General features: G+C 34.8%; 1 protein-coding gene across 2 annotated transcripts; it reads right to left on the reverse strand.

Annotated features, from left to right (window-relative positions):
* Positions 1 to 300: 300 nt before the first annotated feature.
* On the reverse strand, positions 301 to 25,231 carry LOC149794088 (uncharacterized). Of its 2 annotated transcripts, XM_089966515.1 has the most exons (5): positions 25,102 to 25,231; positions 13,763 to 13,879; positions 10,575 to 10,685; positions 4,991 to 5,221; positions 301 to 704 (listed from the first exon to the last, which is right to left on the reverse strand). In XM_089966515.1, the coding sequence occupies exons 1-4, from the start codon at positions 25,142 to 25,144 to the stop codon at positions 4,995 to 4,997; spliced, it is 498 nt and encodes a 165-aa protein (XP_089822641.1). In that variant the 5' UTR covers positions 25,145 to 25,231; the 3' UTR covers positions 301 to 704; positions 4,991 to 4,994. The 2 variants fall into 2 exon arrangements, with proteins under 2 accessions (XP_089822641.1, XP_089822640.1); XM_089966514.1 differs by lacking the exon at positions 301 to 704 and having other exon boundaries at positions 4,383 to 5,221.
* Between the last annotated feature and the right edge of the window lie 887 nt (positions 25,232 to 26,118).

Consider the following 26,118-nt stretch of genomic DNA (forward strand, 5'->3'; position numbering starts at 1 on the left):
CTATATTATATTCAGTACTGAGCACTCACTTAGGCACAGTAAATCATACCTTCAGCATAGATTATGTTGCATTTTCTGGAAGTTATTGCATTGGAATGATATGACTGTAATATTTAATGGAAACTATCTTTCAGGTACTTGTAACATCACACTCATTTGTTTTGTCTTTCTGTGCAAAAGAGAACAGTCAAGCTGAGCTCGATCCACATTTGATTTTCTTTCAGGTTTAAATATTGCATTCTGTTGAATGCAAGTAATATTCTTCACTGGTTGGCAAATATCCAGGAAAAATGAGAAAAATACACGTTGTTGAGTTTCTAAGGAACAACATCATGATACAATAAGAGCTCGTGGACTGGATTAGTGTAGTGATACCAGTAAAAGTTTACCATTTCAAAGTTACATGACAATAACGTAACAGAACTATGCATCCATAGTTCACGTTACTTATTCCAGTGAAACTGTCAGTATTATAGCTAGAACACTGACGCATAATTTTACTACAATAACTCTTTTGCCCCGAACAATGGACCCTTAATGGCAAACTAATTCAACGCAGATTTCAACCTAGATACATTAAGATGGACACACATTCTTTATTTGAACAGATACAAGCAAAGAGTAAAGAAGTCAACTTCAAAGACACTTTGTTTCCAGGGACCGATTCGTCGTGAACTGGTTTCTGTTTAAGTCTGGCGATGAATCTGTAAAAGTGTAGAGTTCGTTAATATCAGGACAGGCACTTTCAACTTTGACAATTAGTCAATACTAAATATGTGCTTGTGGGAGCTAGTCAATACTAAATATGTGTCTGTGGTAGCTAGTCAATACTAAATATGTGTTTGTGGCAGTTAGTCAATACTAAATATGTGTTTGTGGCAGTTAGTCAATACTAAATATGTGTTTGTGGCAGTTAGTCAACACTAAATACGTGTCTGTGGTAGCTAGTCAATACTAAATATGTGCTTGTGGCAGCTAGTCAATACTAAATACGTGTCTGTGGTAGCTAGTCAATACTAAATATGTGCTTGTGGCAGCTAGTCAATACTAAATATTTGTTTTTTCCAGCTAGTCAATACTGAACATGTGCTTGTGGGAGCTAGTCAATACTAAATACGTGTCTGTGGTAGCTAGTCAATACTAAATACGTGTTTGTGGCAGTTAGTCAATACTAAATATGTGTCTGTGGTAGCTAGTCAATACTAAATATGTGTTTGTGGTAGCTAGTCAATACTAAATATGTGTCTGTGGTAGCTAGTCAATACTAAATATGTGCTTGTGGCAGCTAGTCAATACTAAATACGTGTCTGTGGTAGCTAGTCAATACTAAATATGTGCTTGTGGAAGCTAGTAAATATTAAATATGTGCGTGTGGCAGCTAGTCAATACTAAATATGTGTTTGTGGCAGCTAGTCAATACTAAATATTTGTTTTTTCCAGCTAGTCAATACTGAACATGTGCTTGTGGGAGCTAGTCAATACTAAATACGTGTCTGTGGTAGCTAGTCAATACTAAATACGTGTCTGTGGTAGCTAGTCAATACTAAATATGTGTCTGTGGTAGCTAGTCAATACTAAATACGTGTCTGTGGTAGCTAGTCAATACTAAATATGTGTCTGTGGTAGCTAGTCAATACTAAATACGTGTCTGTGGTAGCTAGTCAATACTAAATACGTGTCTGTGGTAGCTAGTCAATACTAAATATGTGTTTGTGGAAGCTAGTCAATACTAAATATGTGTCTGTGGTAGCTAGTCAATACTAAATACGTGTTTGTGGCAGTCAATACTAAATATGTGTTTGTGGCAGTTAGTCAATACTAAATATGTGTTTGTGGCAGTTAGTCAATACTAAATATGTGTTTGTGGTAGCTAGTCAATACTAAATATGTGTCTGTGGTAGCTAGTCAATACTAAATACGTGTCTGTGGTAGCTAGTCAATACTAAATACGTGTCTGTGGTAGCTAGTCAATACTAAATACGTGTCTGTGGTAGCTAGTCAATACTAAATGCATGTCTGTGGTAGCTAGTCAATACTAAATATGTGTCTGTGGTAGCTAGTCAATACTAAATACGTGTCTGTGGTAGCTAGTCAATACTAAATACGTGTCTGTGGTAGCTAGTCAATACTAAATACGTGTCTGTGGTAGCTAGTCAATACTAAATATGTGTCTGTGGTAGCTAGTCAATACTAAATACGTGTCTGTGGTAGCTAGTCAATACTAAATATGTGTCTGTGGTAGCTAGTCAATACTAAATACGTGTCTGTGGTAGCTAGTCAATACTAAATACGTGTCTGTGGTAGCTAGTCAGTACTAAATATGTGTCTGTGGCAGTTAGTCAATACTAAATATGTGTTTGTGGCAGTTAGTCAACACTAAATACGTGTCTGTGGTAGCTAGTCAATACTAAATACGTGTCTGTGGTAGCTAGTCAATACTAAATACGTGTCTGTGGTAGCTAGTCAATACTAAATATGTGTCTGTGGTAGCTAGTCAATACTATATATTTGTTTTTTGCAGCTAGTCAATACTGAACATGTGCTTGTGGGAGCTAGTCAATACTAAATACGTGTCTGTGGTAGCTAGTCAATACTAAATATGTGTTTGTGGCAGTTAGTCAATACTAAATATGTGTCTGTGGTAGCTAGTCAATACTAAATATGTGTTTGTGGCAGTTAGTCAATACTAAATACGTGTCTGTGGTAGCTAGTCAATACTAAATATGTGCTTGTGGGAGCTAGTCAATACTAAATACGTGTCTGTGGTAGCTAGTCAATACCAAATATGTGTCTGTGGTAGCTAGTCAATACTAAATATGTGTCTGTGGCAGTTAGTCAATACTAAATATGTGTCTGTGGTAGCTAGTCAATACTAAATACGTGTCTGTGGTAGCTAGTCAATACTAAATACGTGTCTGTGGTAGCTAGTCAATACTAAATATGTGTTTGTGGCAGTTAGTCAATACTAAATATGTGTTTGTGGCAGTTAGTCAATACTAAATATGTGTTTGTGGCAGTTAGTCAACACTAAATACGTGTCTGTGGTAGCTAGTCAATACTAAATATGTGTCTGTGGTAGCTAGTCAATACTAAATATTTGTTTTTTGCAGCTAGTCAATACTGAACATGTGCTTGTGGGAGCTAGTCAATACTAAATACGTGTCTGTGGTAGCTAGTCAATACTAAATATGTGTTTGTGGCAGTTAGTCAATACTAAATATGTGTCTGTGGTAGCTAGTCAATACTAAATATGTGTTTGTGGCAGTTAGTCAATACTAAATACGTGTCTGTGGTAGCTAGTCAATACTAAATATGTGCTTGTGGAAGCTAGTAAATATTAAATATGTGCGTGTGGCAGCTAGTCAATACTAAATATGTGTTTGTGGCGGTTAGTCAATACTAAATATTTGTTTTTTGCAGCTAGTCAATACTGAACATGTGCTTGTGGGAGCTAGTCAATACTAAATATGTGCTTGTTGCAGAAAGTCAAATCTAAATATGTGCCTGGGGCAGCTAGTCAATACTAAATATGTGTTTGTGGGCAGCTAGTCAGTGCTAAATATGTGCTTGCGGCAGTTAGTGAATACTAAATATGTGCTTGTGGCAGCTAGTCAATGTTAAACTTGTGTTTGTGGCAGCTATTCAGTACTAAATATTTGGGTATGGCAGCTATTCAATAATAAATGTGTGCTTGTGGCAGCTATACAATACTAAATATGTGCTTGTGGCAGCAAGTTTATACTAAATATGGGTGGGTGGCAGCAAGTTAATGCTAATTATGGGCGTGTGGCAGCTAGTCAGTACTAAATATTTGCGTGTTACAGCTGGTAAATGCTAAATAATTGTGTATGGCAGCTAGTCAATATTTACCATTCGCGTGTGGCAGCAAGTCAGTGTTAAATATGTGTTTGCCTTTTTGCGGGAACAAATAGATTATAATATTCATCAGGCACATAAGTTATTATTATGTTACAAATAAAACCGTGTACTAATACTAGTACTACTACTACAAGTAGTAGTACTAATAGTAGTAGTAGTAATAGTAGTAGTAGTAGTAGAATAGCAGCGAAAGCTATTGATACTTTTCTGTATCCTGATATCCTACAACTAGAATGTACGATAGCTTATCCTTATTTATCCTTATGCAAGGCCGGCTGCTGCTGTTAATACCATGCACTCTAGTTTATGTAAAGGTTATATTATTACGGCATGATCCACACACACACACACACACACACACACGCACACAGATAGATGGTTATATATATATATATATATATATATATATATATATATATATATATATATATATATATATATACGTTCTGAATAATGTTTTCTATCGAAGATATCTCTGTTTATGTAAACAATCATCAGAAACATTAAAAAGCTAAAGATTTGCTGACGTTTTAAATTTAAGAGCTCATGCCTTATACAAGTCATAGAGACATGTATTTAAATTTTGGCTTTCATTTGGGAACTCTGAAGCAAAATTTCCCAACTCCGCACTGCAGATATTTTAGCTATAAAGTAAAGACAATTTAGCTGTACAGTAGACATTTTAGCTGCACAGTACAGGCATTTAGCTATACAGTACAGACATTTTAGATATACAGTACAGACATTTAGCTATACAGTACAGACATTTTATCTCTACCGTACAGACATTTTAGCTATATGGTACAGACATTTTAGCTGTACAGTTCAAACATTTTAGCTGTACGGTACAGACATTTTAGATATACAGTACAGACGTTTTAGCTCTACAGTACAGACATTTTAGCTATACAGTACAGACGATATTGAGGAGAAATATAATGTGCAGTGCGAATGAGGCACGACCAAAAAAAAAAAAAAAAACACCGATTCGTAGCAATTTATGAATGCTTACTAAATCTGGACGGATACAAGCCTGTTATTCAGAACACTAAAACCTACACCTTCAAAGACCTGTTGGGGTATTGGATACCGCAACATTTAAAGAATGTACCTCGTTAACCGTGCATTACGTCTGATTTGCACACACAGTTCGTGCAATCGTTAGGGTCCACGAAATAGCCACTAGGACATTTGAGTCTACAAATGGTGTCCGCCACTGTGCAGGTATTGTCTGTAGTTGTCGCGATGGTAGATGTGGCCGGCTGGCCTTGAGTCTGCTGTTGAACTGGTGACATGGTGATGCCAGATAGCTGTGTCGTTGTAGGCACAGAAGCCTTTGCACCTTTAAGTAAAACGATAATTTTATTTTAAATGTGTCTTTCTCATTTGATATGTATATACAAAAACATAATAAACGTATAACGAATGATCAATGGACCAACCATAAACGGTCTTTATAGACTGAAAACAGTTTCTTTTTTAAGTTGTAATAAACGTGTTTCGGGGATACCTGTATATGCGTTGACACACAAGTTTGTAACAGTGCGGTTACAACACTGTTACGAAACGTTAGGAGTACAAACTCATGGTCAGGAGAGTAATTAAAATAATGAAGCAAACACGTAAGAAAAAAACCTAGCAAAACTCGAACAGCTGACGTGTTTGAATGACCGAGACGTTGCATAAAAAGAGCCAAATAATGGGGGGGGGGGGGAATTATCCGATGAAAATCAGTGTACAACATACATGCAACCTACAGGACGATTTTGTGTTGTGTAAGAACTACGAAGGGTTCATGAAAACAATCAACGTTACGGTGATCCGCATAACTGCGTTATTATCCGCTTGGAAAACTAACTGGCTTTGACCAAATTCGGGGCATCAGGCAAAATACAAGAAGACATACGGTGCATAAAACACGATCGTCACCTACATTCTAAAATTCATACTAATAAATAATACCAAGTAGCTGGTTAATATATAGCAAAGGTCTCAGTCCTGATGTTCATTCCCACATCCAATATCCAGGCATGTATAGAATTTCATTTTCCAAGAGCTGAAATGTATACAATAAAACCTGACAAATAGTACAATGTGAATAAACATTTTGTTCTGACAGGACCGAAAACCGATTAACAAGTTACACACATACTACAGTATATACTGAGGCATACACGAGCTGACATATTTTGTGTAAACCAAAATATTTAAATGGCATTGACTAACAAGGAACATTATTTAAGGGATATAATTCAACCCTAAATGTTAAAATGGTGTACAAAATGTGCCTTTATATTATTTCTATCTTGCATACATTTATAGGTCGCATACAATCTCGTAAACAAGTCAAGGTCACTGGCGCTCCTGTGATAAATACACTGATATGTAACTACGCGTTCTATTGTGTTGATTTTCATGTATGTCAGTCTCATGGGGTTGTCATGGTTATTGTTGTTGTTGTTTGGACTTAAGGCCATTTTTCAGTACAGTATGGCGGCCAGTATAACTGGTGGAGTAAGAACCCGGGAAAACTTTGGTAAGAAACACCGACCCACGGGAAGCTACTGGCAAACTTTCTCACATACCGACATAGGCCGAGCTTGAGACTCAAACCCATGCGGACTCAGGTGAGTTGTCACTGTTTGGTAAAGGCAAGAGCTATAGACCACTCGGTCACCCTGGGCCCCAGATTTCTTGGAGGAAATACAGAATACGTGGATGTATGAATGAATAACTTGAATATTGAGGCTTACCTTACTTTATTGAAAGGATTTGGGTTGTAGTAACAACTAATCTTAAGGACGTGTATCTCATAATATTAATAAATTACACACAGTAAAGAAGAACAGCATTGATGTGATTATATATACTACGATGATGAGCATCCTTTTGCTTTTTTATAGAAATGTATATCAAATGTGGAGACAAATTAGGATTCAAAGAATAAGATAGAGAAACAACCTTTAAGTCCGATAAAATATTCTGAACTTACGGACTATATGATAAAACAAATTAGTCCGAGTTTCCTCTGACCCTTGGCACTCCATTTTTGATATTTGGGCATTTATGTTGGGTGTAGTGTCAGAGTCCAGTCCCTATCGAAAAGTTTGAATTTCCCGACACCATTTGGTGCCGGCATGGGGTAGCCGCTTACTAGCCGGCCCAGTAAACTTAACCACTTTTCATCGAGATACACCTGCATGAAATCGATAGGAATATGCCGACACCAAACTTTTCAATAGGGAATGGACTCTGACCCTAAACTCCAACGTAAATGTCCACATATAAAAAAATGGGGTGACAACGGTCAGAGGAAACTTGGGTTAAAAACAAATATATTGAAACGGACTTGCATATAGAAAGGTTCATGTTAAGAAGAGAACCGGTTTTAGGCAAATATACTTGATTTACAAATATACAAAAAATGTAATAGTGACGTACAGATCGTTTTCAAAATACGTCTGAAGATGACACACGTACTACTTTTGTAGAAATATTTAAGATCAAAGACCAGAAGAAAAAAGTTTTATTAAGTAAAGATTAAGGAATACTTAAAAAGGACAATATTTTATGTTTAGGCACTCACTCAGTCAAAACATCGTCTGCAGTAGATATAATGAGTCCATTAAGTTTGAATTTGGAAGTATGTTCCTGTACATGAAGCCAGAACAGGGGCAGACATACTTTGAAGTCTTATTGATGCATAGTGGTGTGGGTGTGATAGGGTATGGTAAAGCAAATTACAGCAATGAAAAAAGAAACTATATCGAAAGTATTGATCAACATTTTTAGTTTTTTTTTCTTTCTAATAAATGTCTATTGAAATCGTAAAATTTAAATTAAAAATTGAGACCAATTTTATATATATATATATATATATATATATATATATATATATATATATATATATATATATATTGACTGAAGGCTATAATCAGTCCATTAAATTTGTACTCTGTAGCATATAAAGTAGAAAGCTTAAAGGGAGATAATACTAAAGACGTTTACGAGGAGGAGTTATCTCAAATGACATAACGAGGAAGTCTTCAGAACGGTGGAAATTATAAAAGTAAAAACAAATAATTGCAAAAATCAGGTGCTAGTAAAAGGTATGACGGATCTTTTAGTATTTGTGGACCGGGAAAAATGTTGTCTCACTAAATTAGCTCCTAATTTATTGTCTTATAAATCATAGCAATGACTATATGCAATTAATTTACATTTTAGTTTTAATAGTATTATTTGTTATATTATTATCAAATTCAGCTTTTTGACGAAATGGAGTGTTGAAATAATCACTAAACACAATGTTAAGATTAAATATATGGAAATTGTAATGGTATTATACTGGGGAAGATAAGAAATCCAGAGAATGAAAACAATAAAATATTATATGTGAATGCGGTAAATGTTTAACAAGGTGTTAAAAGTTCAACTATAAAAAGTCGATTTAACACTATTCTATAGTTGGAAAATCCCCCCCCCCCCCGCCCATACGAAACGGAGAACAGACTGAATATTTTTCACATAAATTTTAAGTGGAATATAAATGTAATATAATAAAGTGTTTAATTGGTCTTCTAACTAGAGTGGACGTACTGGTAGAAGCGGGGATTTTTATAAGGTAGGAATTTTTTTTTAAAAGCTATTTCTTTTATTTAGCCAAACAGGATTGGTAAACAACGCTTGTTTCACTAATGCAGTCAAAATATAGAACTGGATTCGCTTTTCTTAGCAAGCTTTGCGATAGATATTTGTCTCGTTATTTCATGTAGGGTAGATGCCAACATGCCGAAATGGTTATAAATTTCCAAATACTCAACCAATGTCATACAAAATTGAATACGATATGGCATAATAATTGCATGTATGCTAACTTCGAAAATTCATGGGTTTTATTTGAGTTGCTAAGGCTCTGACCGATGTGGGGGGTTTTCAGTGTATTGTTTTTTTCTTCAGGATAGCTATAAAGCCCAAAACACTAAGTTGTGATGTTATAAATGATGGTGCAGTAGCTTAAGTAAACCACCAACGTGTTTATCAAACTGATCAAGGATATGGCTTGCATTAAGACAATGTGAATCTAACTAGTTTTTGTCTCGCCTGTGAAGGATGAGACGTACATATGACTATTTCAGTAGAGACAGAGACGGTCAAGGCAGTAGAAACTATGACATTATGTTACAGTTCTATATTAAGGCTTTTAGAAGTCACATGTCTTGAACATATTTGAAATATTTGAACGATATTGTTACATGTCTCAGGTTTTCAGCATTATGTATTTGTATTTTTGTCTCTTTGACGTAAGAAGAAACTGGTGTAAAACTTATCAGCAAAGTTAAGGCGATATATTTTAAGTTTTGAAAGCCATATTGTTTCTATGTAAATTCCTGAATTGATCCGAAGTTTTGGGATAATATAATTACATTTGCACAGTTTGCATCCTGATATGCTTGGTGCTCTTTGTTCGGATAAACAGAAATCTGTCATAATTGTACGATTTTACCCGCAAGACACCATGTTCCACACGTAAAATCCATGGGATTTGGGGCGGGACACTTACGTATGGATATGTGCCTCGATAAAGACCCTTTTTCTTGTTTTGCGTGTTCTCAATATTGCCTGTCTAAAGAGAGACTAAACTTTCATTCGACCCCTTTTTCATTGTATTGCCTTTATTCCAATATTGCCTGTTTCCAATGATCTCATTTTTTCCTTTATTCCAATATTGCCTGTTAACAATGATCTCAGTTTTTCCTTTATTCCAATACTGCCTGTTAACAACGATCTCAGTTTTTCCTTTATTCCAATATTGCCTGTTAACAATGATCTTAGTTTATCGACATGAACTGCTTTGTAATCCCACCAGTAAATTTCGGACCCGAGCACCGAACACACATACTTCCATTTATGGGCTTTTGCAGTTTCGTACAGTTTTAAACTTTGGGCTTAGTCAATTCCAAATGATCTAAACCTAAAGAATGAAATTAAGTGTGACTTGCTTGCCAATCTAATGAAGAGATTACTTTTTTTTAATTGATATACTAACTTTTAAGTTATACTGGAACTGAATTAGTAATCCGATTCCTGATAACAGACACTAAATAATGAATGGCATTGGCATATAAATGGCAAGAGAAAAGGTTCTCGGATATTGTATAAAGTAGAACGATTAACTGGCGATTTTCTCCATGGCAGTCAGTGAACAAATCTACTTGTTGCGTACAAAACAAGGCGTTCATTTCGAGGTTTAAGCATTGCACGGTCAGCTTTTAAATGAGCAAATATCTTTTCTGAAAGACTTTCTACATCTTTCTACATTCGCTAAGAACGATTCATACTACTTGAAGAACTCAGACGTCTTATTGGAATTCCGTACCTAGAACAATTTCTGTGTGTGTGTGTGTGTGTGTGTGTGTTTCTCTGTGTGTGTGTGTGGCCTAAGTGCATTCGTTTAGCATGGTTCAAGGCAATACAAATTGAGACAAAAGGCCGAAATTAATATACACACATATATAAAAATACATATACGTTGATTGTATTTGATTTATTTTCATATTCTACCTACGTGGGTTTCTACAAGCACTGCATACATGTTTAAAATAATTAACAAAAGTACGGAGAGATGCATTAATACACTGATGGGCCAGTTAATTAGTGCAATATTTCGGCAAACTCGTGACATTTAACCTTACCTGAGGAAGAAGCTTGATCCGCACATTGACAAAACTCGCATCCTCTGTGATCAATTTTATAACCATCTGCACACTGTAGGGGGCATACCCCTTTCTGTGGCATACATTGTTCTACAAAATCGGAAATAAATCACTTTAATTTATATTGGTATTTCTTTGTGTTACAGAGGATTATCAGTTTAATAATATTATGTGGATTAGTACTTAATTCACTGATGAAATCCGTGTTCAGTAAATGATACTTCTCTATTTTACCTACACTTTTCATAAATTATTTTGCATGAAATGCAGTTGTAAAAAGATACGTCATCACGTAAGAGCATTTTCCTGATGAATTTCGATTTATTGTACAAACAAACTTTCATAAATTATTTCATTTCCATCTAGGTTGTCCACAAAATATACATAATGATGGCCTTATGTAACATTTTCAAATTGTTAATTATCGGAAAGAGCGAGGGTAATAATGTTTGTATTGTAGTCATAGTAACACATATCGGTAGTATGTAATAAAGGATAGAGCTTAATCACTAATTAAATTTACAAAATATTGATTCGTTCGCACAGTAAACAGAATAAATGAATCATGTTTTGATTCAAATTACTGTGCTATCGTGCTCTCATATAGTACCCACTCATTTATTAAAAAAGACAAACCCAAAATAACAACAAGAAAACCACCTGAAACATTTCTGTTAATATTTTATGACCAACCCCCCTCGAAATAAAAGAGAGCAACACAGAAACATCTTCCACTCTCTTCTTTCCATACACCTTTGTTTTCGGGGGGTGGGTGGGATGGGGGCCTAAGCTGTTCATCAAGTACGAATAAAACCCTCAACACCGTGCAACATTAATAGATTAAGACCTTTGGGTAGGACTTTCATACATAACAGTAATGTCTGGTCCAGAACGTACCAGCGATGTATATTCCAGGTAAAATATTGCGTAACTGTGTTGAGAAAATTTAAAATGCAGTACTTTTTTCAGGATGAATTACAGAGAGAAGATAGAGACAAAATGTTGAAATACACATTACAGAAATAAACTTTGAAATACAGCTCTATATTACTAAAACAGAAACAGGCAGACAAACAAAACTCTAAAAAAATTATGAAATACAACACCATAATTTTATTTAATGAAAATAGTCAGAGAGAGCGTCAGTATTCGTGACTGACAAATCATTGATATCTGTTAAAATTTAATTTATTTGAAACGAGACACTGAAACAAAGACAGGCAACGAAAAGAGATCTTAGCATAGACTAAATTTTCCACTGTTTAGTATTTCACTTTAGTTGGTTTAAAGATTATGTATCTAATCCAAAATTTCATGGTTTTGAGACTACCGATTGCTAAATTTCATGATTTCGAGACTTCCGATTGCAAAATTTCTTGGTTTCAACACTACCGATTGCAAAATTTCATGGTTTCGAGACTACCGATTGCAAAACTAATTTGTACGTTAAGCCGAGCAAACCTTTGCACAGAAGTACTGGCCTCGTAAAAGAGAAATAAGAAACACTACACGATAGGTTGAAAAAACAATCTGGTTACTACATAAAAGCTTTAAGCAACCTAGAAAGTAAAAAAAATAAATGACTATAGGTTAGGGCTGGTCACGTGAAAACTGCATACCATTGGGACCCTCGTTTAAGGTTATCCAGAAAGATTCATGGAAGCAACTAGTCTCATGTATGACTTGCACAAGAGCCACGTGACATAAAGCAAGACGCAAAGACAGAAAATACAAAAATACAGGCATCTGGGACACAGTGCTTCTATTTGAGGAAAAACTACCATTATGCTGGCATAAAAATAAATCAAAATTGGTATCACTACGAGTAAGAAAACATTATGGGAAGAAATACATCTGCAAACCTTTTGGCAATTTACTAGAATCATTAAAGGATATTGTACGGTGTAGACAACACAATAGGTAGTTTGCATGAAAATACAAACAGTGTATGTGCTGCATCAGTTAATTGACCAGGGTCACGTAAATCGACTGTTAATCGTTGGTAAAATCTTTTGTATCGGATTTGTCTCAGTTCATACGGCTTCCGTGATAATTATTGTGAAGGTTAGTGGAACAAATATACCATTATCTATTCCAGGCAAACACAATCCAGCCGCCTTTATACTTGCCTCTAACCATTTTGTATACCTTGTATACCTTGCATATCATTTTGTATTATGTTATCTATCTGTTGTGTTCAATCTCATTTACAAATCTTTTTTTAAAAAAAAATTATGTGTAACTATTAGAATACGTTCTGTTTTCGTTTCACTTATTTTATCTCTGTTTATCTAACAACACCATCTATATATTATCTACAAATTGTACCGGGTAAAAATCGATTGGTTATCATATATTCTCTTAGGAACTGGGAAAAGGAAACATAAATGAAAAACTTGATTATTTATTTTAGTGTCATTGTTGATTGTAGACGAACCGTAAGCTTCAAAGACTTATTTCGCTGCATGATGCATGCAACAGTAGGGGCATAGCGTACTTTCGCGTGGTAAATTGTGTTGAATATGATTTTGTTTCCATTGATATGATATAATGTATGTAGGTAAAATGTTTTTCTACTGAAAAACATACTTAAAGTTCTGTTTGCAATTCATGTGTTGATATAAACTCGATTGTACGGTAATACTAGCTTTGTTACAATGAAGTCTGTCTACTATCTGATGTCAGATGTGAATTAACCGAGTATGAATGGGATCATTAGTGTTGTACTTTATTCAATATTTGTTATTGCTGATGACCTACGGAAGCGTTGCGTGTTAAGTAGTGTTGATGATGTATTTGTTCTTTTGTTGTTTTTATTTAGTTGCTTTTTTATTTCGTGGAACGCTGGACATATTGCTGGTCATCATATTTAAAATGTAGCCAACTGAAAAACAGACCTATAACATTTCTATTACTGTACTGCATGATAATGGCACGGTTGAAATTGTCTCTCACGCTTTGGTACATTGTTCAGCTGTTAACTTCAACATATTGTATCACATTGCAAGTTTCCTCTTTTACCAAAATGAAGAAGATTCCAGACAAGAGCTAGAAATAAAACGTTGATTACATTGCTTGGTATAAGAAACAAATAAAAATCCACTCAAAACTCTAAGTAAGGTCGACATCACAAACTTCATCATATATCAAAATATTCAATAACATACCTGAATGGGAAGGAAAGGATGATACACTCAAAGGTCCAGTTCCAGGATTCGGCTGAAACTGTGGAGGTTGAAAAAACTGTGGCGCTAAGAAATATATTGGCTGTTGTGCATTGGCACCTGACAATAAATAAATAGACAAAGAAAGAAATTAATAAGATATTTATTTATGTTTTCCTTTTACACGGGAAGTGGGTTGGGGTAGCTAGGATGTAAAGGTAGAATACATAGTATTCTTTGTGTTAGAAAACGCGATAATTATGGATGTTCCATCACACACACACACACACACACTGACAAACACACGCACACATACGCATGCGCACTGCAGACACGATATAGGAAAAATAGCATAGAGTAAGTAGTATATTCTGCTTTAACAATTTAAGCGATATGTGTGTATGATCCCTATTATATATATATATATATATATATATATATATATATATATATATATATATATATATATATATATATATATAGAGAGAGAGAGAGAGAGAGAGAGAGAGAGAGAGAGAGAGAGAGAGAGAAATTATGTGACACGGCTATAATAAATAAATCATTATCTGTAGTACCGATTATGTTCTTTACACACACACACACACACACACAGGCGCACACAAACACAGAGAAACTAGGAAAACTGGATATAATAAATGAATCACTCTCTTTATTACCATCTATATTCCTTGTGTGTGTGTGTGTGTATGTGTGTGTGTGTGTGTGTGTGTGAGAGAGAGAGAGAGAGAGAACAATGTGTGTGTTCCTTTTGAGAAGAGAGACAAACAGGTAGACAGACAGACAGAGAATGAGCATTCTCTGTAATACCATGTTTCTTTACAGAGAGAGAGAGAGAGAGAGATTAGCAACTTGGAAACACGGATGCAATAAATAAATTGTACACTTCAGTACGGTTCATGTTCATTTACACACTCACACACGCAGAGATGGAGAGACTAGGAGTAATGGATATAATAAATTAATCATCCTCTGTATTACTGTGTATGCTCCTTTACACACACACACACACATTCGGAGACACAGATATACTAAATGAGCCATTCTGTGTAGGAACGTGTATGTTCCTGAGAGAGAGAGAGAGAGAGAGAGAGTAACTAGGAGATATGGGTACAATACATTGCAAGGTTGAGGTCCTCTAGTTCAGTATTGTATTACCACCTTTTCGTGTATATTTACTTACTAGGAGTTACTTCTATATTTTACCATGAATGCAATAATAAATTTTCAGTTATCTTGAGATAGGATATTTAAGTTTATTCAAATGTAATGTCAACCTGAATTATTGATCTTAATAATATAATACTGTGTGGCGACCTGTGTGGGGACCTTTATATGGTGTGTTCAGCAAACCATGATAGCTAAATCACTACTGCTCGTGTTTCTCTAAAGCCAGGACATAACACATACTAATAGAGGTAACGAAACGAAGGCGGTAAGTTGTGAATTACGAAGCTGGAGGTTATAGGTTAGGTTTTAGTTACGATTCTTGGAACTTTTTAGTAAGGTAAACCGACGTTGCTTCTTGTAGTATATAATGTTTGTAGCGATGTATCTGTGATCGCCGCCAGTGCATGTTCGATAATAATTAATTTCAAAGGGTGGGATGATTCTGTAGTTGGAAGACGGAAGTCAAGTCAAGCTTTGCACGCACCCTACTTTCATGATGCGTGCCCAATAAACAAATGCAAATTGATGTACATGAGCTTTTAGGGACTCGATAGATGCAGCAAAATTGATCCAATACTCACATTTCAGTTAAACAAATACAACAAATATCTCAGCCTACATGATAAATTAGAGCCAGGCTTTATGTGTTTACAAGACCTGCAGTCAGCAAATGAAAGAATTTCCATAATAGAGCAGAAGTCTGTGCGAATTCGTCTATGCAAAAATGTAAATATAAACTTTATTGACATTCTTGCATGCAAGTCAATTGTTAGTGATGAGTGTAAAAGGTATCTAAATCTCATGGTATACCAGAGAAATTAAAGGAATACTGCAACTCTTTGCTTTTTAACTTATTGTTTTACAAAATTCAAACTAGTGTCCGATGCTGTGTATGTTCATCTAGTGTATCGAATCGATATACGTCATTTCAGTGGATCAGGTTCAAGCCGGTTAATTGAAATAAAGCACCCACAACTGTTTGTCACTTTCATAACATTGTAGAGTTCACACTTTGCAATACATTTTAGTTGCAAGGTACCAAGTTTTGTGTCAACCGTGACTACCCGACGATCAACAACGCACGCATATCATTAACAATGGATTTGAGAACCCTGAAATATAAATACCCGAAATTCTTGTAAGCAGGAATGTGAGTAAATTATCCTCCATTATGCTTAGGAATATTGCACACGCGGGCATCAAAATTGTGCAAACCGACTCGAGGCTTTGTAAGACCAACAAATATAAGAACATTTTGGATCTGGAAATAAGTCTGTGACGGACTATTCAATAGCATAATGAACGTTGATAATTTCAGTATAATAGAAAGATACCCTTTTGCACAGGGGGCTTTGTTTTGGGTTTTAGTACCACAGTCGCGCAGGTAGACTATTTAGTGATGAGGTTCACTGCAGTAGACGATCCTGTCCTGAGAGTCCGACACGCTAACAACTGAATCACCGCTGATCCTTCCTCCGCTTGCCGCCTCAGATGACAAAAAGTAGGTCGCATCGGCCTAATCTTTATCGCAGACATTTATTACTCTTGATCAGAATTAAGTTGACGTTTACAGCGAATTAACATAAACATAAAATATCGCTTTGGAGGTCAAACAGAAAGAACAAAAAAAGATTAATTCTGCCGATAACATTAATGCTGATGATATTGCTGAAATAGATAACGGCATCAAACAACCACAACAAAATTATAACGAGGCAAATGTATCTTACAGCTTTCAGACTATTTATTGCTTTAGCTGAAAACAGGTTCGAAAATAATACGGGTATAAATGCCGGTAGTAATAATGAAACATTTCATATAAACTTTGGTTTGAACGACAGTTTTAAAGTGTAAAAAGAAGTTACAATTTTGCTGGGAAGATATGCAACATGAATCGTTATCAGTCAACAAAAAATAATCAAGCAAAAGTTACAAATAAGCAAGGAATTTTGACCTAAATTTAATCAATCTACAAAAGACAAACGTAGAAGACTTAAAAGTAAACATCCACAAGATTTTTTAATGATGATCAACAGCTTTGAAAACAGAAGGGAAGGACCAAAACATTATATTAGAGCTACTCTATGAATTATTTAAATATTTCAACAAATTCGGTGAGAATGATTAACACTGAGAAATTTTATATAGACTGTGATGGTTATACATTGAACGGAGTAAGATCTTCTGGACTGTATTAAATCCCAAAAGTGATAAGACACAACCAAATGATGTAAAACTCCATGAATATGTCAAGTATGCATAAAACTTAATGATATCTATTTTTATTTTTAACTGTACACTCGAGACAGGAATAATTTTAAATGTGTGGCTTATGGGGCGACCCATTTATACGCGTACCGGGGACCTGACTCACTCTAAATGTCATTGTTTCCCACATGCACCCCACCAACGCTGAAATATAAAATATTTAAGTTGTCTCAGAAAATTATTGACCGCTATTTTAAATCTCAAAATCAGTCATTTTCTTACTTCTCTACAATATACTGAAGGCATGCCAGTCTGGATCCCGAGTCTTATACTCAGTAAAGAATCACGTATTTGCACTAAACGCCTAAAAAGAATTTTTGAAATTTAGAAAATGAACACTATTGACTTATTTCATCGACTTTTAATTTTGTTTGACGGGCGGGTTGATGCATAAATTACTCTGAAGCAATGTAAATGGTAACGGGTTTTTATATTAAAAAATATATAAAAAGATATATCAAAACACAAAGTCATATGTGAAGTTCGCTTGAAGACAGACGAGTTTTGTCCAAAGATTTTGTGGGGTTAGGCAAGGAGAAAATCCCTCACCACTATTGCTATCATTTCTCCTAACGATCTGAGATCTTTCTAGCAACAAGATCAAAGCTCCGGAATGAATATAGGTTTAGTATATTTAGAATATCTAAAATATTAGTTGCATTGTATGGAAACTATTTTGTAATATTCTCTATTGATGCTGACAGTCCTAACGCATCTTACAACCATGTGAGGAAACTTAACATAAACTTTTCAAAAACAAAGGTTTGATATTTGATACACTTAAAACTGGTCCATATAATACATATACATGTACATGTATGTAATTTGACACATCAATATATATCTTGAAACCTATCTATAACCTATGAATACCCTCATGTACCCATATATCTTCTAATTCGTTACATAGACCGCTCCGGTGGCCTAGGCGGTTAGAACGTCTACCACAGATGCGGGAAGTCGCCGGATCGAATCCCAGCCGAGTCATACCAAAGGCTTATAAAAATGGTACTAACAGCTACCTTGCTTGGCGCTCAGTCTTAGCAGGTTAGTATTAGAACCGGTCGGGATAATGTGACTGGGCGGGACATGATGCCTCAGTGCTAGACATCACTATAAACGGCCACACTGCAGATACCCTAGCAATATGACTAAAACTGTTAAATTTACTTACAAATTTAGACACATACACACACACACCCACACACACACAGAGACACATACACACACATAATGGATTACACACCTTTCATCAAAGACGATATTTCATCCATTCACGTAGTCAGGTGTGCTAAACATTCATAATCCAATAACTAGGTCTCTTATCATGGCTGATAGTTACCAGCTGGCTGCCGCAACCAGCAATACATAGTCACTTACCAGCTGGCTGTTACAATCAGCAATAGATAGTCAGCTAGTTAACAGCTGGCTGTTACAATCAGCAATAGATAGCCACGCAGTTAAAAGCTGACTATTGAGAACTACCTATATTGAATACTTTTATTAGAGCACACTATTTGCCACGTTTATGAAAAACGGATCATTTGACAAGCTATATGTTGTTGTTTAGGTATGTGTACTAAGTTGATTTCGACAACAAATTGAATTCATGATAAATACTTCCAAAACGTTTATAGAATCAGTTTCTTGATTGAAAAGAAAACCATTTAAACAGTCGCAATAAATACGATGCATACAACTTGTCATCTGAAGCGACAGAATCAAATCCAATATCTATACCATTAAGTAGCGAAATGACCAATACTAGTATATATACCATTAGTAGCAAAAGGACTAATACTATTGCCTGTACCATTAGTGGCAAAAGGACCAATACTAGTATATATACCATTAATAGCAAAAGGACCAAAATTAGTATCTATACCATTAGTAGCAAAAGGACCAATACTAGTATATATACCATTAGTAGCAAAAGGACCAAAACTGGTATCTATACCATTAGTAGCAAAAGGATCAATGCTAGTATCTATACCATTAGTAGCAAAAGGACCAAAACTGGTATCTATACCATTAGTAGCAAAAAGACCAAAACTAGTATCTATACCATTAGTAGCAAAAGGACCAAAACTAGTGTCTATACCATTAGTAGCAAAATTGCCAATACTAGTATGTATACCATTAGTAGCAAAAGGACCAAAACTAGTATCTATACCATTAGTAGCAAAATTACCAATACTAGTATCTGCTTGCATAATTGTCATGTCGAGCTCAAGTTTCAAGAGATATGATTTCTTAGAAGAGATTGGAAAGGCATAAAATTTTATTTTATTTTGCTTTACTCGTTTAATTGTTATTAAGTTTACGCGTGAACGATCAAAATGTAGCTCGAAATGTCTCAGATTTGGAGCCGCAAACCCAGGAATTAATTAGATTAGACCAAACGATTCAATATCCAAGCACATTTACTCCCCCTAGTACAACTACTGTCCCTAGCCCATTTACTGCCCCTAGAAGGAACTGTATCCGTATCTTGCCTAAGACAAGGAATATTTTCTGCTCAAAGTTAACAAAAGCTTTTTAATATTTCCCATCAACGATATCCGACAAGGCATGCGCTCTTCTTAGCATAACTTGATCCATCTTACATGTTTTAGCGACTAAATTTTTATATATTCGACTATCGCAATCCGAATCCAGATAAATGGTTTATTGAGACCATAAATCTGGTTAAATAACAGAAATTACTATATGCTGATTATTTTCTACATCGACAGAATGGTACAGTAATTTTCTATATTGTAAATACTGTACGACATGTGTGTCTAAAAATAGTATAGTGTATTAGGAACTACTTCGTAAACAAACAATGTACTATCAGTTTGTACACGCTTAAGCTTTTGTTTTATTAAATTTGTTTGTTGATGAGCTAAGCAATCTGTTTCCTCCGTTTGAAAGTAGAGGTGAAACACAGATGAAACTCTCACACAAACAAAAGAATGAGCGAGATAATCGCAACGTCAACAATAAACATGAGACGCAGTAATTGAAAATATCATTCGGATTATTTAAACAGTTATTTAGGAGAAATATGCGTACATTTTCGCAAATACAATGGTTCAGACAATGACCAGTGCTCTCTGTGGTCTATACAAATATCATAGGAAAACATATTCAGGCCAAGGACTATCGCATATCTAACAGACACGTACCATTTTACAAGTCAGTCAAAACGCTAATTTCAAAAAAGAAAATGCAACTGAAGGTTTTCAATAGGAAGCTAAGAGCCTCGGATCCAATCAGCCAGAACGACGACAAAGTATTATTTCCGCTGGCTAAATGGATTGTCCCTCAAGAGATCCTTTGCAATTTTCCCCCGTTTAACTATTTTGATACAATGTTAGGCGGCGATAGAAGACATACACTCTATGGTACAAGTCATAGCCGGGGTGCTTCTCACGGTGAGCATGCAAGTGACACTACATACACCTATGTCTTCTTTAGCTGCTAATAAGAATGGTTATATATATATATATATATATATATATATATATATATATATATATATATATATATATATATATATATATATATATATATATATATATATATATATATATATATATATATATACATATATATATATATATATATATATATATATATATATATATATATATATATATATATATATATATATATATGCATCTTTAATTTACTCAATGGACTTTCTTACCCATGTAATTAAAAACCTGATACACATTGAAAATGTACTAAGTTCAACTATATTTCCAACTGAAACCATATTCTCCTTACTGTACTGAACTGACTCAATAAATCAAGTCCATCTTAAGCAGAAAAGCAGAAATGAGATTGATCAACAGAAAATAAAACTTGGTCTATTCCAGACTAACCTGATTTTTTCTTCTTCTCATTTCAATGCGCATTCGTTCAAAATACCACTCTACATATAATTTTAAGTAGACCAAAACGTGACTATTTTTTAAACTAATGACAAGCGCGCTACGAAGTTCAAAGGTCACTGTGCGGTGCTATGTGCGCATTCATATTGTTGCAGTATATGGATGAACATAGAGATGTGTATTTATTTTGAAATACAGCATAAATTAATTTTTTGTTTCTTATATTGTATCCCTTTATAATTAAGCCTTAGGTAGGCAAATAAAATCAGTATATAATAACAAGGTTACTGCATTTGTATGGGAAAATATGAACTTGTTCTTTTCAGACTAATACTACACTTCCAAGGTCGTGCAGTACGACACAGAAAAACTCGTTCATATTTATAGGTTACTGCATTTGTATTGGAAACTATGAACGAGTTTTTTGGATGGCAATACTGCACGAACTTGGGGGTGAAGTATATCCATCCGACAAAACAAGTTTATATTTTCCCATACAAATGCCGTAACCTTTTTATTATATGCTCATTTTCTTATTCTACCTAAGGCTTGATTATGTATGAAAAAAACATACACTACACGAAACAATGTAACTGATTGTATGCTGTATTCCGAACTAAATACACAAGCGCAGATTCATCATTACACACAAACAACATTATTAATGCGCACATAACTCCGCCTAGATAAATTCGAACTAGTCGCGCGTTAGACATAACATTCAGCTGCTCTACTTAAAATTGAAATTTGTAGCATATTGTGAATGAACGCGCATTGCAACAACTTTTCCATTTAATCTGGAATGAATACATATTTGTATTTTTGTCATTTCTACGAAAATGCATGATTATGGACTGGATTTATGTGTCAATTCTACATGAAGTACACCGGATTTCATCGGTGACGGAGCAGCGTGTTGACATCTGCAAGTATGTTTCTGTTTGGCCATTGAATGTTTAAAATCATAATGTGGGTAAATATGAAGTCTTCCAATTGCAATTATCAAAAAGACGCTATGGAATGTTATGTTTATTTCATTCTGAGTGCAGTAAGGAGGATGTAACTGCACTTGGAATATAGTCGAAATTACAGTAGTTTCGAAATGTGTAATCAAGCTAGGGAACCCATGACATGGCTCATGTAAATCGAGTTTGCAGAACAAAGAAAGTACATTTTGTGGAAATTCAGGATGTAAAACTGTAAGTATATTTTTGCCATTCTTGTTACTAGCTAAAGAAGACAGTTTATGCCTTGTCATTTACATGTTATTTGTAAGGACCCTGTTTGGCGTCTATAGCTCTCCTAAATCCGAAACATTGTATCAAAAAAGTTAACGCGAAATCTGCCAAAGCAGCTGGTATGTGACAGTCCACGAAACATCTGCTTTAGTTCATTCAGTTGGTTTACCTCATCCACAGACAAATAAAATAAATCAAAAGTGCTGGCGTCTGAGTCCATTGTTTGTTTACAATAGAAAGTAGTTCCTCTATTCACGTGAGTTCAATATGAATTGCATCCGAGTGCAATATCGTAAAATACTGCACGATTCTGACAATGTAAAGTTAACGGAGAAAACAATGGGCATATAATAATTTTCCTTACAAATGCAGCAACCTATAGTTATTAATCTTTTCACGGAGTATTTGACAATTTTAATAACTGCTATTTCCCTCAAGTTGAATTTAACTTACGTTTAAAGTAATTTTTTCCATCTCCGTCTGTTTGATTTTCATGCCGATGTATCTAATATCAGATCGTTCTAAATTAATCAGAAGTATTTAACATATAAACTTAGAAAACACATAATTTCTGAACGATTATCCATATTATTTTTTATGCTTGACTTATTTGAAAGGCATATTTATCCAATTACTTACTAGAGTTGCTATGCCGTAAAGTACAAAAACAGTTCCGTTTATATTGATAAAAGTAAGTTGTAATTCAGAGATAGCTAAAGTTAGGAGAGTGGGAGAAATGCGCTTGTGGGTTAAGGTTCTTACAAAAGATGGACTGAATATAAATGCAATATATTTCGCATATATTGCAAAGAAGCATATTACAAATTAAGATATATATATATATATATATATATATATATATATATATATATATATATATATATATATATATATATATATATATATATATGGTAAACGACAATACCTTTAAACATGTAGAACTTGAAACATGTATTTTACTGACAAGAAGGCCAGGAATTAACTCTTCTGCCTTCAATGATTTTTCTTTCCACTTGGGAGTGGTATTAAAAAAATGGTTTACTTTTCTTCTTATCAATAAGACTTCGTACAGTAGTTTGGTTCTTCAATCAATTACGAAATTGTCATTTTATAAAGTTGATAAAATGTCAATGACCTGACCATGACAACACACTTTCCGAAAGGTCAGATAAAACTGAGAACATGCATTTTTGTTATAAATTGCCAAAATAAGAGCTTAGTCATTACTGACCGGCACTGAATTTCACCAACAGATCCAAGGTCTAGATTTAACGCTAGTCTAAACTATTTCTTCGCAACCCCTTTTGGCCGCGACCTAAACAATATTTTTTCTTATCCTTACGGCCCCGTTTCCACATTATTATAAATTTTGCCACCGCGACCCACCAGAACGTCATCACATCCCCTGGGGGATGGGAACCACTGGTCTAAACTGATTGAACAAGATTTAAGACTGACTATAAATGTAATAATCATATGTTACTGTTGAACTAAGACACACATATATGAAAGTTAGACAAAGTCTTGAAAATGTTAGTCTGGATTATACCTCGCTCCAAGTCTTTCATGTCAGGAACATATCCTAAGAATAGTTGGCCAGTTCGGAAATTTTTATATTATTTACGGCAATAAAACAAAAACTTAATGGCAATTTTGCCTGCCTGAACGTTTTTCAGAATATGTGGCCAGGAAAAACAAACATATTACCATACCTTAGAACAAGGAAACAATATATAATGTAGGATGTCATGTTTTAAAGTTACATTTTGCCTCATTCCTGTTATTCTCTTCGTGACTTGTCTGCATATTGGGTTATGTTAATCTATAAGCAACGATGTCTGAGAGAATGAACAAAACACAGACCTCAGCACACATCAACGAATCGTCGAAATCATGAACGGCGTTTGGGTGTAGCAAGTGGGGCGACCTCCCCAGGCCCCGCATTTGAGGTGAAACCGCGCTTCAGCCCTATGGTCGTCCTTATGAGTTTGTCTAGCTATATTCGCCGGTAAATTGGAGTTAATTCGTGTCTTCGTCTTATTTGATAAATGACAATAATAATCAGTTTATTAGGCCAAAGGCATTGTCGTCATGTTATTATTTCGATTAAAAACCCCGTTGTCCACAAATATGATTTTTTTACTAATAATGAAACAAACTAAATTCGTGCGTCAAATCGCAAAAGTTGATCTAGTCTAGACATAATCAATGTTTGCAGTAGCATGCCAATCGAGATACCGAAACTCTGGCCCCGTGCGGTTATGGTCGGCCGCAGGCCCCGAGTACTCCTAACGCCGCCTCTGGTCGAAATGTTCAAAGGTATATAAATTTTGATCACGGAGTATGTCTTCTCATAATCCATATACAGATGATGTTGTACGAATATGCATGTAAGAATGTGAGAAAATACGTTAGACGTAAAACATGACGCAGGTTGCAGTACTTTTAATTAGGCATAACGAATCAAATTACGTTATCTAAGAAACTACTGAACACATATTGTAACCTAAATGTTGCTGGTAGAAGAAGTACAGACAAAGAGACATAATAAATTGGCAGTTAATTTGCCATCTGACCAAAAGAAAAGGGAGAAATTTGAAATGTTCAATATCAACAAATGGCGAGACCTTTGACTTCCCCGTCTCTAAGAAAAATACTCCGTATTTGCGAATCGTGATGAAATATTAGAACATATTCCTTTTGTTGTCATGAAACCATTTTTGTACTGTACATAAACCTGTTGTCTAATATTAGAACTAATACTTACCTCTACCGACTACAATCACAACCATTGAAATAACAACCAGCATAGTTTATCTCTTGTGTCTTGCTGTTGCTTATGATCTTTAGACAACTTTTGACTCCACTTCCGATGCTTGCCAATAATTTATTTGATGTTGTCAGTGCTTTACTATGGTCTCCTCTAGATAGATATGAACAGCGGTTTATGTGTGGCAGATATGATACAAGTCTGGCATTGTCTGATAATGCAGCAGGTGGAAAAGGGTTTCATTGTGAATACGATTTGAATAATGGTTATCTAATTAAAATATTTTTGATGGAGATTTATTGAATATGGTAAAACATATATGTATTTAGGCTCACTGTAGAAATGCAGAATGTCTCTACAAAAGAGAATCTTCTCGTTATAAAATTTAAAATGTAATTAAGGGAACAGGTCTTAATTAATTGTTTCGCTAGATAACATGAAACTTACTCAACACATTTCCATTGTAATGCATTTTACAATTTGCAGAGAGCAGATCTAATATTTTACGGCTTTTGCATGAAGGCATCATTGTCTGTGTGTAGTTCTAATAATGCTGATTGGTTTACGAGATGGATATGGTCAAAACATCGTCAAAGCTACTTGTGTTGAGCATTAATGTTTTTAATTTGCTGATTTCAAGCTAGAAAAGATGTCCACCATGGTGTCTAAGAAAATCCGGATCTGCAAATTTCATTTAATGACCATACTAATGAAATAAACAGCATCAAATCCAATAGCAAGATGGCTAAATCAATGTGGTACTGTTTCATGTTATTGAAATAAACAGCATCAAATCCAATAGCAAGATGGCTAAGTCAGTGTGGTACTGTTATAATAAGAGAGAAGGAGTTCAGGCTCTCTTAACAAGGGTGTCACCCATAACGGTGTAGATACGGCTACATCTTGGGGAATGGGGTACGGAATCGCTGTAAGGAAAAGACAGCTGTTCTGAGTCGAGGAACTAACTTTAAATAAAAAGATATATATATATATATATATATATATATATATATA

This window comes from Sinohyriopsis cumingii, chromosome 8, assembly GCF_028554795.1.
Source record: "Sinohyriopsis cumingii isolate HCF-2022 chromosome 8, ASM2855479v2, whole genome shotgun sequence".
Lineage (NCBI taxonomy): Eukaryota > Metazoa > Mollusca > Bivalvia > Unionida > Unionidae > Sinohyriopsis > Sinohyriopsis cumingii.